This window comes from Aptenodytes forsteri, unplaced genomic scaffold (genome assembly GCF_000699145.1).
Source record: "Aptenodytes forsteri isolate BGI_AS27 unplaced genomic scaffold, ASM69914v1 Scaffold47, whole genome shotgun sequence".
In the NCBI taxonomy this organism is placed as follows: domain Eukaryota; kingdom Metazoa; phylum Chordata; class Aves; order Sphenisciformes; family Spheniscidae; genus Aptenodytes; species Aptenodytes forsteri.
Genome location: NW_008794731.1, coordinates 2,551,385 through 2,563,452, shown reverse-complemented (window position 1 = coordinate 2,563,452; position 12,068 = coordinate 2,551,385). Strand labels below are relative to the sequence as shown.

The 12,068-nt window shown below is 44.1% G+C and overlaps 1 protein-coding gene across 1 annotated transcript in view; it reads left to right on the top strand.

Moving 5' to 3' along the window:
• Positions 1 to 12,068, top strand: part of CDH4 (cadherin 4) — a 185,508-nt gene that overhangs the window by 150,101 nt on the left and 23,339 nt on the right. Inside the window, exon 7 of the mRNA XM_019470656.1 lies at positions 8,018 to 8,203. Coding sequence (XP_019326201.1) covers positions 8,018 to 8,203 — 186 coding nt within the window. The remainder of the gene's footprint in view (positions 1 to 8,017; positions 8,204 to 12,068) is intronic.

The window sequence follows — 12,068 nt, the reverse complement described above, 5'->3', positions numbered from 1 at the left end:
CCAGAGCAGAGTAGAGGGGCAGAATCCCCTCCCTCGCCCTGCTGGCCACGCTGCTTTGGCTGCAGCCCAGGATACGGTTGGCCTTCTGGGCTGCGAGCACACATTGCTGGCTCATGTCCAGCTTTTCATCCACCAGTACCCCCAAGTCCTTCTCGGCAGGGCTGCTCTCAATCCCTTCATCCCCCAGCCTGTATTGATACCAGGGGTTGCCCCAACCCATGTGCAGGACCTTGCACTTGGCCTTGTTAAACCTCATGAGGTTCACAGGGGCCCACTTCTTGAGCTTGTCCAGGTCCCTCTGGATGGCATCCCGTCCCTCTGGCATGTCGACCGCACCACTCAGCTTGGTGTCATCTGCAAACTTGCTGAGGGTGCACTCAATCCCACTGTCTATGTCATCGATGAAGATACTAAACAGCCCCGGTCCCAATACGGACCCCTGCGGGACACCACTCGTCACAACCGGTTGTTCTTCCGGCCTGTTTTTCCCCAGCTGTACAAACCTGTTCAGGTTCCTCAGTTGAAGCCAATGTGGTGCAGGGCCTGGGGAAGAGCCGTGCTGGTGATCCAGCTCATCCCCAGCACATGGTTCTCTGCCAGCCTTCCCATCTGGGAGCTTTAACATCTCAGTAGCTCAGCGGGGATCACAGGGCTACATGGCAATGCACTGGGGAGATTGATAGACTAATCCAGAATGACCTAATGGATTTATCAAGTAACACATGAATTAATGATGTTCTCAGGATCCTGTCCCAACGGAGGCAGCAGAGGGCAGGACACGGCTACAGCGCCAGTTCTATAACTGCCTTGGGAGACATGGGCAAGTCACTTAGCCTTTAGTTCTGCAGCTGAAGGGAAGCACAGAGCTGTCAACCGTTGTAAAGCAATGATGTATCTGTGCAAGAATGTTTTATTATATAAATGTATGTATATAAATTCTTTTTTTTTAAGAATGAGGCTTCGTAGGCAGTTCCAGCTGTTTTTAAATCTGTCTCTATTTAAAAGATAGCATTACTAATTATACCTGGCAATCAAATAGTCTGCAGAAAGGTATCAGCTACCTTTTGCTGCTGTTCATTCTGTAGGCAAGAAACAAAGGTATGTTAGACAAGAGAGCAAATGAAATGTTCAAAGGATTCTTCTCTAAAAGTGGAAAATAAAAGGCTGTGCTATCAGATCAGAATTTTAACATATACTGTTTCCACTGGCTCCCGAGATAAAATCTTTTATTGTTGAGTATAACCATTGTTAAAGGTCACTATTGCAAAGGCTACATCATTTAGACGAGATGAGATCCCATTTTGGATAAATTCACAATTTTTCTTCCTAACAAGGAGATAGTATCGGGATTTGAATGTACAAGAGTGCCGGGTTACAGATTAAAGGCTTTTGTGTTCTGGAAACCACACTATGCCAGATTTCATGAGTTTCAGTGAGACATGCAAGTCCCCAAAGTCAAGTAGGTTGATTAAAGTGGTTCTTTATAGCCTTTGAAATACAGATAAAATACAACTTTCCTACATGGGGTTAATGTAGAATTTTTTTTCCTTGACAAGGCTATATGCCTTTCCAAGGACATAATTTTAATCTCTTTTTAAACCTTTCATATGAACATTGTAAAAAGCTCCTTTGTGTTGTAATGCATTTTTATAAAATACCTAAATTTCTATGCAAACTTCAAACCTCGTTTCATAAGATATATTTATCTGGAAATGGTTATCTTGCAGTAGAATAGTGTCTTGGGTCATCATTTCTGTAGCATCTTTTCATACTGTCACAAGAATGTAACATCTGATAATGAAAAAAAATTAGTGCTCATTGTCAGACATGCAAACGTCTTTTTTTTAAAATATCCTTTTACTATTACATGCTCTTGTCTCTGAACTCCTGGCAAGTAACCAAGGTGAAACCTGCACGTTCCTTCCTCACACCAGAGAGTCTGAAATGAGAGGGTTTTCTTCTGCTGCTTCTGAAAGAAAGAGTATTGCTTTCTTCTCTGTTCTGCTTTGTCCTCATATTCAAAGAGTAAATCTTATAATTTAATCCAAAACTAGTCATCACTTGAGATTTTGAAAAAATAACACCAGTAAAAACAAAGTATAAAGCCAGTGACTGCTGTCAGCTGCAGGAACACAATGGACGTAGTCTGCACCCCGTCAGAAGATCAGCTTTAGAAGTGCAAAAGTTTAGGGCTTGCTGTTGTTTTTCAAACTCATCCGGCAGAAGTGAAACCAGCACATTGAGACCGCACTGAACATCGCTCATCGTTCCTTGTAGAATCTCCCAATAAACAAGTGGGTGGTCTGGCTCCACCACACCATGCATAGAGCTGTGAGAGCTCCTTTGCAGGCAGGTGAGGCATTTTAGAGTAGAGTAGAATAGAATAGAATAGAATAGAATAGAATAGAATAGAATAGAATAGAATAGAATAGAATAGAATAGAATAGAATAGAATAGAATAGAATAGAATAGAATAGAATAGAATAGAATAGAATAGAATAGAATAGAATAGAATAGAATAGAATAGAATAGAATAGAATAGAATAGAATAGAATAGAATAGAATAGAATAGAATATTTCAGTTGGAAGGGACCTACAATGATCATCTAGTCCAACTACTTGACCAATTCAGGGCTGACCAAGTTAAATCATGTTATTGAGGGCGTTGTCCAAATGCCTCTTAAACACTGACAGGCTTGGGGCATCGACCACCTCTCTGGGAAGCCTGTTCCAGTGTTTGACCACCCTCTTGGTAAAGAAATGCTTCCTAATGTCCAGTCTAAACCTCCCCTGGTGCAGCTTTGAACCATTCCCACACGTCCTATCACCGGATACCAGGGAGAAGAGATAGCACAAACCACTGAAGATAAAGGCAGAACTTCCAAAGCATCCTTTAAAAGTTGGTGAGCTAGTTGTCATGCACTTCCCTCCGCTCAGCTGGGCAAGGCTGACTCCTGCCCGACTGCGATGAGCCGGTGCCTGCAGCCCAAGCAATTCATTTCTGAACGAGCACCGTGACAGCTGGGCCTCATACCAGCAGAGCAAAACTGCGAGCTGGCAAGAGTGCATTGGGCTTTATAGATAACATTTTGGGAAGCATTTGCCACATGGCATGTAACTAGTCTGAGGTATGATATGCATACGTGAATTGACTGTGGAGTAAATACAATTGAACGTGAAGTTGAAGCAGGGACGCTGCAGTGCAGGGGGTTTTGTGGGCATAAGCCTGAAAAACCAACAGCAAAGAGGCTTATGGAGGGGTTGCTGGCTGGTGTAATGCAGAGCAGGCGTGCCATGGGCTGCCTCAGAAAAAAGTGAGGACATCGGTGCTTAGAAGGGTGATCGTCGTTCAAGACCACACCAGAGTGAGTAGTTCTTTAATAACACGTGATTAAGAAATGAGCATCTCAAAATCTGGTTTGCATGCAAAATGTGGTTGACTTTATGGCGATTTTGTGGAGATTCGAGTGAGCTTGTGGTCTCTGCTGCACAACGGCTACAGTGGAGCGAGAACCTGGAGGTCACTGCTTGACTGTCACAGAAGCTGATACCCAAGTCTGACCTATATGGTGTAGAGGGGGTAGGATAACTTGCAGACCTAGTACAGTCATCCGTACAGCAAATGATATTGGAAATTAAAGGTCAGAGAATTGATAGTAAGGCTTAAGAAAATGGCAATTAGGCTGCTAGGAAGAAAAGCTAAATTACCAGTAGTAGGAGTAGAGGGAAAAAAAAGAGGATTATTGATCTAAATATCAAGTTGGCAGATACACAGAGTACAATCTAGAGGTTTTTTACACCTCTGGGCTTATTCAACCCTCACAATAAAAAATGCAGGCCTATAAAGATGGAATAAGAAGCAATCAATTAGGATGGCATTTGCTTGTTTCCGCACTGCAGCTGGGCAGGCACATCACAGTTAATGATTTATTACGAGATTTTCGTCTTTTTTTTCCATTTTACACAGATTGCTGCAGCCAGACTGCAGTTGTTTATTAATTTGCCTGCTATTCAAGCGTCTTTGTTAAATATGGTGTGGAAAAGGTAAACAGTTGGCTCTCATGCCAGCACTTGGTTGGGAGTATGCCCTTAAGCGTGGAGGAGCTGTGGGTTGGTATTCAGGCTGGGTGCCTGCTCACACAGTTTGCGTAGGCAAACGCAGCCCTCCGTGTGCTGGCTTCCCCAGCTGCACGTCGCGTCGTATCCAGAGCTTGCTGCGTAACGGGGTGGCCTGGCAGCAGAAAGTGGTGAGAGATGGGACACCGCGCGCCACGGGCACACGTGTGCTCACTCGCTCCCATTTCGGTTTCTCTCGACCTAGGGGACCTAGAGAGAAGATGCAGCACTTTGCAGCAGTCATAGCTGTCAGGGGAAGGGCTCGGAGTCTAATAAGAAGACTGAGATACCCTTATGCTTCTGCATTAATCCATAGCTATAGGTCATAAAACACTGTTTCTCTAGGCAATTCAGCCTTCATAAACTACTTCTGCCTGTAACAAATGTTGCATCATCATTAGCAAATCTTGGAGACAACACAAAAATCTTTCCTGCAGACATTCATGTGAACAAGTCTTTGCTTTCACAGCTTTTTAGCAAAACCAGGTAGAAAAAAAGTAAGAACATTGGAAAAAAGGAACTCCCTTTAGAAGGAGGCCTGAATAATTATCTTTGCATTCATCCATCTCAATTCCACACCTCCCTAGGAGTGGCTGCAGTGAGCTAATTGGTTTTACTCTGCTGTGCGTGGCTTCACTGCCCGGACTCCAGATTTATTGCACAAAGTCAAGTCATTGTGTGAATTCATCATCTGTCCCCTCACAGCAATCCCTTTCTCCTCCTGAGTGATATTTGTCTGCATGTTTATATGCTGTCAGGTACCGAGTGAGACAAAAGACAAACTCCAGGATTAATCAGTTTTACTATAATCTGATGCAACCTGAAAATCAGAATGAATTATTGCCTTTTCAGCAAGACATGGCTTCAGACAGGCCAGCTCCAGAGGAATGAGAGGAGGAGTTTTGCCAGCACAGGCTTTTATGGGAGGGGAAGAAAAAAGACCCTACAGAATTTAAGGATTTAAGAACATGCTGGGTTCAGAACAAATCCTTATCTCAGAAGGAAAGCGGAGTGTGTAACAATCAGCCATAGAAATCCTTGTGAATGGTCTTTAAAAAAGCACTCTGGAAATTAAGGACTTCAAATGCAACAATTGAAAGTGAAGCCAAATGAATTACAGGGGAATATGAGTAAATGCTACAAGTATAGGTCAAGCACTGCTTTATCAATCTTATGTTTACTCCAGCAGCTCCTCCGTTGCCCATTGTTTTACCTTGTTTGAATAGATATGCCTCTCTTTATTTGAAAATCAATTGTAATCTTATGAAAGAAAACTTACAGCAAGGGGAATGCTGGAAAGCAGCACAGTGAAAGATGTCATTGTTCATTTTCCTAGATTACTCCAGGGTAAGGAGGGAATGACATTAAAGAAGTGTGGGTAGCTTTGAGCTGCCATCCTTCCTTTAGCAGATGTAATTTAATGTCATTACTTAATTTTATTAAAGGTAAAGACAATTGTGGACAATACACATTACAGCTTTTACTTATAATAATGATAGTGGGGGAGTACTAGAAGGAGGAGAGACAGGCTGCAGTTTGGATTCCCAGTAGCTGCTGATCTGTAGCTGATGTAAGTTGTTCTGTTCCTCATGGTGCGTCTCTCCAAGATTTGCTGCTTAACCTGAATAGCTTTGGATGGCTCCTTTGATTCCTGTGTTTGTACTCTGTTCTCATCAGAAAAATATTTGGCTTTATAAGCATAATAGACAATATCCACCCACAGTGCTGCATAGGACTGATCGTTCCCTAACTATACCTAATAGGTATCAACAACTGGATGAGCTCCTGGATTGCTCAGTATATGCAGAGCATTGTGGGTTTTACCCTAATGGAAAAGCTTTATAGACTGTTACGATCTTCCTCCAGGTTTAAACTGAGATGTGCTTGTGTATTTATAATTTTTAATATACCTCATATTTTTAAAATACGTCTTGTAGTAAACTTTATCACTACAGGACGAAAACGGATGTTGTGATGGCTTTTACAGAAGCTGCTGTAAAATCTGTTGGCAATTGTGTGGGATTTTCCATGTAACCCAGACTCATTGGCAGCAGCTGTGTTAGGATCTGCTAGAGGTGTTCAGCAGCCTGTAGGACTGGCCCTCTTCGATGTCTTAAATACAACTGATGGCTTGCTCTTGATGAGTTAACTCTGTTTGGTTCTGCAAGGCATAAGCCTGGTAGTAATGGACAAAAAAACTGTGGTCCTAGATGGAAGATTTGAGATGGTTGCACAAAGTGCTTAACTCCTTTGAAATTACAATACGGTACCTTGATGTTAGCAGTGCAGCCACCTCCTAAAAGAGACTGGGGGCTCATCAACTTGTCACGGCTGGCATGCCATACAACATTAATTTAATGTAATGGGCGATAACTAGTGTGGATTTAGTAAGAGATGATCCTGCTTAACTAATCTCTTTGAGTTCTTTTGAGCAGGTTTCAGACAAGGTTGATAATAGGAGTGTACATATGACATGATCTAATGGATTTTTTCAAGAGGCTTTTGATAAATTTCCATACGATATTTCCCCTGCTTAAGCTGTGTGCCGCAGAGATTCCAAATTGGGCAAGAGAATGGGTAAAAAACGAGTAAAATCATGGGAAATAAAGAGAAAAGAAGAGCTGTAGCATGTACTGGAATTAGAATTATCCCGCAGCTTCCCACTGTTCTTCCCCACCACTCAGCACGGCTGGAAAGAGATGCCATCTGCATTCACTAATGAAAACTTGTTTAGGACAGGTGCATAACAGAAAAGAGGGCAAAATGCCATTCAGGATACCACTAAAGGACAAATTTAAATTTACATTAACATAAGGCAGATTGAATATTTTTGCTGTCAGTGGTGGAATAATATATACTAAATATAAATGCATATAACTGAAAGACTCCAATGGATGGGTATGGGTTAGGAGTGGAAAGGGACTCTTGTGCTAACAAAGGAATGATTTATTATCATTTACATAACCTGGCATTTGTGCACACCAAAGGCCAGATTTTCAGAAGTGTTCTGCTCCTGCAGTTTGGGGCCAGATTTCAGTTGCAGACTCAGAGCCAGCCGCTCCCATCGTTTCCCCAGTGTTTAATTTGCCATATGTCAATCAGAGTGTTGATTTGCAAGTGCTGCTAATAGGCGATGCTGAGAGATGAGGACAGTTGAAAATTTGGGAATGTGTCTTACTGGCAGCTTTTGAGCCCCAAACACTGGAAGTATTCACAGGCCAGGATCCCTGATCAGCCGTATGATAAATCAAGGACTGGGAAGCAGAAAAGAATGCAGCTAATGCGTCAGGATATGCCTGAACTGGACATGCTCCATGAAAATCAGTGCTAAATGAGAGAATTAAGCACAGGAAAGGCTGTGGCAAAATCACAAGAAACACTTTAAATAATGAGACAAAATCAAATCAAGGGCAAGAAAGAAAGAAAATGAAGTCACTGAAGAAGCAATAAAATGCCATCACTGAAATCTGAGAGAGGCAAAATACCTCAGGTTAAAGCGACCTAGTCATCTAAAAACTGCACATTTTAGTCTGCCATTTTTACCTGGTGTTGCCAATTAACTCTCTGATTGCTGTTAACTGAACGAGAATATCAGGAACATTTTTTTGTTCGTTTCCTTCAACCATTTGCTGAAACTTGGGCAGTGGCTGGGTGATAGCGGATTTGTTCTCCTTTGGGCTGAGAGGTGAGACTAGACTTCGAAAGGTTTGGAAAAATATTCAAAGAAAAAAATAGGAAAACCAGAAGTGAGAAAGGGATGTGTCGCTCATGACATAGAACCCCGTGGTCCTCTTCATGGGACTGATTTCCCAGTCGGTGTGCTGATGTAGGGGAGAGGGGAGGTAGCCATGAGGACTGACAGAAAGCTCCCACCGTGACCGCTCCTGTCTTTTCTTTGCAGTATTCAGGAGAAGTTCCTGAGAACAGAGTGGAGGTTGTGGTGGCAAATCTGACGGTGATGGACCGGGACCAGCCTCACTCCCCCAACTGGAATGCCATCTACCGCATTATCAGCGGAGACCCCTCTGGCCATTTCACCATCCGAACAGACCCCGTCACCAACGAAGGCATGGTAACCGTCGTGAAGGTAAGCGGGAAGCCCAAGTAAATCCATGTTTGTCACCCTCTCAGCTTGCTAAGGCCACAAATTTTGCCAGAAGCCTGCAGTTATTTCATGCCTTCTCTCCCTGGGAATGCAAGTGCTTGAATCTGTTGTTTCCCATCTCTCTCTCGCTGCAGAAGTCCTGAATACTTTTACTTCAAGCGTATGCCACTGGTTCTGGGTTTCCCCACTCAGTCTAGCCCACCGTAAGCTTTCATAAACTCTTACCTGCTGAAGGCTCTTCCCAGCATCCGAGCCTGACCTCCGCATCCTGCTCCTCCTTAGCTTCTTGAGCACTGTAAGAGGGAATGGCGCCTGGGCTGTGCAGATCTGCCCTGCCTGGCAGGTTGGGGCAGAGGCTGCACCTTCTCCTTTATGAGCCAGAAAACTCCCCGTTAGCTGTGAATTGGGGGTAGCATTTCATTGCAGGAGATCAGTCAAGTGATCCTCTGTGAAAGCAGGGAGCGCAGGAGAGATTTCAGGAGGAGTGAATTTCCTGGTAACAGAAGGAAAGGAGAGGTTTTCCTCTGATTGAGTTGCTTGGCAGCAAAAGTTGGAGAAATTTTCCTTTTCCTAGTATCAAGGAGTAAACACACAGTGTGGGCCAGATCCTCAGCTCAGAATAGCTCCACTCAAGTGAAAGTCACTCCCCAGGTTAGATCAGCAGAGGATCTTGTCCAAAGACTCTGAGAAATAAGACTGTAAATATCCACTGTCCCTTCTTTCCTCCATCCGTTGCCTTCAGCGTCAGAAGAGCTGGAACCCTCAAGGTATCTGCAGCAAGTACAAAATTCTCATCCCCTCCTTGCTTCCGAAGAACATTTTCATTTGAGCATTCGCTTCCCATTCAGTTACTGAGGCCAGCAGCCCAGGCAGTGAATGCTTCTGCAGTCATTACACACAGTCAGAACATAACCAGATCCGTTCAGCATTCACGGAATCTCTTCCCAGGTAAGATGCCTGTGGATGCTCCCTCTGACTACCAAAAAAGTGAAGGCATCACAAATAGGCTCCTGTGATCTGTAGCTTGCACAATGCACTGTGCGCTGCACCTGAAAAGGATAATACATGCTGTGATGGACAAAGCCTGCATCTTTTGATAAGTCTGTCCTTCTCTAACAAAAAGTTTTAATCAACAACTTAGGATGAAACACTAATGTTTAAAGAGCAACATGATTTAAGAATAGCTCTGTGTTGAAAAAAAGAGCCCCGCTCCCTTGTAGCTAGTAAGTTGCAGTCATTCTTAATACTTACAGTTTGGATATTAGGAAGAATGACATCAGTGAAATGCCAATGAGGTTACGCTGGTAGGAACGTGTGAGCTTGTGAGCTTGTCCTGTTCTCTGACCCTTAGGCTATGTGTGTGTGTCTGCAGATGCCACTTTGCTGAAATTTTAAGGGAGACATCATCTTACCTGCTAGATGGTATTTCAGCAGGGTCCTTTTATCTATTGCTCTGTTGACAGCCTTATCTGGTGCAACGTTACAAAACCTGTTCAAGCTTAGCAGTAGTTCTAAATGCATATGTATATGGATGCATATATGTATGTAAGTACACACGTATCCGTATGTATATATTTTCTGCTTAAACAGAAAACATTCGACAAAGTAAAATGCAACAGTTTAACTTCCGTTGACATCAGCAGCCAGTCTGAAATGGAAATGCCAACGTTTTCACTGCGAGCAGGGGGGGCACCCCTTCTTCTTAATCTAGTAAAGTGTCACGACTGTAGTTTAAAGGCACATCAAAGTGAACAACAAGGGATTTACATGATCTTCACTGCTACACAAGGACTTCTGCATAATGAACCATCCCTTATTCAGAACTTGCAGGCAAAAAGCAGGGCAGATTTGTCAAGACACCATGGATGCTGGTGTTGACTTTGCACTGTTATGTAACCCAGAGTGATCACAATGCAAAGAACCACGTGAAAATCCTATCTCGTCCAGCTGAGCTCAAAGCTTGAAATTGCATTGAATGTCTTCACTATATGACCTCACCTGATCCTCCTGGGCACCCAGAGTTTCTTACCCTTATCAAGCCAGGAGGCTTTTTGGTGTATTTTCAGCAAGGAGAATGAGTGAAATTGCTTGTGATTAAATTTTCACAGTGAAGAAGGGAAGACTCTTAGGATTCCACCTTCTTCTTTGAAATATTTTGTTCTCTGTTAATAAGTGAATATGCTTAAAGGTTTGGGGAACGTATGCACGTCAAACTGGGTGGCCCGTCAGAGCTTGTTCTTCATGGTGTGGGAGCAGTCTCTTGGTGGTTTGATCCCTGTTGTAGATTGAAAACACAGGTAAAAAATTAAGTCAAGTAATGAACCTTTTATTTCCAGACCCTACGTGGCTGGATTTTCATGTGGCTCTTTGAAGCCGCTTATACATAACTCCCCACTGCTGCAAGCAAGGGGTTTGCATATGGGCTGCTGCAGTCACAGAAACAGCGCAGAGAAGGGAATTCTGTGAAGAATCCAACCCCTCCACCAGCAGTTTGGGGGCCAAAAATGGAGGGCCAGAAATGCCTCCAAACCAAGAGGCCCTTTGGAGTCCAGATGATGCTCATGGGGGCCATTCTGCAGCCACTGTCAACAAGACCTCATCTGCAGCTCCAGTCCAATCACCAAAAGTGTAACATTTCCTTTTTCTGTTCATGCCTTTCCAAACCATGTCCATAACCGTGCAAGACCCTAATCTTCAAAGAAAGCCTTGATCAAGGGGAGAGAGAAACTCCCCACTCAGATGAGACACTGCAGAGTCTGGACACAATCTCCAAGAGCAGCAGTGGCTGCCCTGTGGCAGCCAGCTAAGTAAAATGTTACTATAAACTCTGCATGGATCAGAGCTGTGATTTTATAATGGAGTTGCTTCCGAAGCTTCCGTTATTATTGCCTGAACAATAACATACGGCAAATCTGTTCTCATCAGTTAAAAGTACCTTGAGAAAAGGAGGACACGTGGCAAGCCCTCGGCTTCACTCTGCTGCATCCAGGTCAGAGAGGCTAGTGCAGGAGGAGGACGTGCAGCATCTCCAGGGGGATGTTTCAGAGCCATTTGTGCCAGATCAGACACCAAACATCCGACAAGGGGTATCTGCAAAGGTGCTACTTTTTAATTTCATGTCACATGCTTCTTGGATATGAAATTAAAAAGTAGGCGACAGTCCAGCACCTACTTGTCCCAGATGTAGCGGCTCTGTGGGCTTTTGCTCCTGCTGTTGGCCTGGTCAATATGCAGCATTTTCAGTGAGATGTGTGGAGGTGGAAGGGGTTAGTGCAGTGTGAAGAACACGGTGTGCTCTGTGCACCGTTATCCTCAGAGGGAGGCAGTTTTGGGGAGCAGAAGTATGAACTGTCCTGGTAGAAATTGCTTATTATGGTGTGAAAGAAGTTCTGCTTAGGGCTGGACTGTCTGGCTGCAAGGGGCTCCGGTCCCGCTGGGGACAATAGCACAAACACTGCAGTGAAGGCACAGGCTCTTGATTTTATAGAAACATAGAATCATAGAATGGTTTGGGTTGGAGGGGACCTTAAAGATCATGTACTTCCAACCCCCCTGCCATGGGCAGGGACACCTTCCACTAGACCAGGTTGCTCGAAGCCCCATCCAACCTGGCCTTGAACACTTCCAGGGATGGGGCACCCACAACTTCTCTGGGCAACCTGTTCCTGTCCTTCTTATGTTGGGGGCCCCAGAGCTGAGCGCAATACGGTGGGGTCTCATGAGAGCAGAGTAGAGGGGGAGAATCACCTCCCTCAACCTGCTGGCCACGCTTCTTCTGATGCAGCCCAGGATACAGTTGGCCTTCTGGCCTGCGAGCGCACCTTGCTGGCTCATGTCCAGCTTTTAA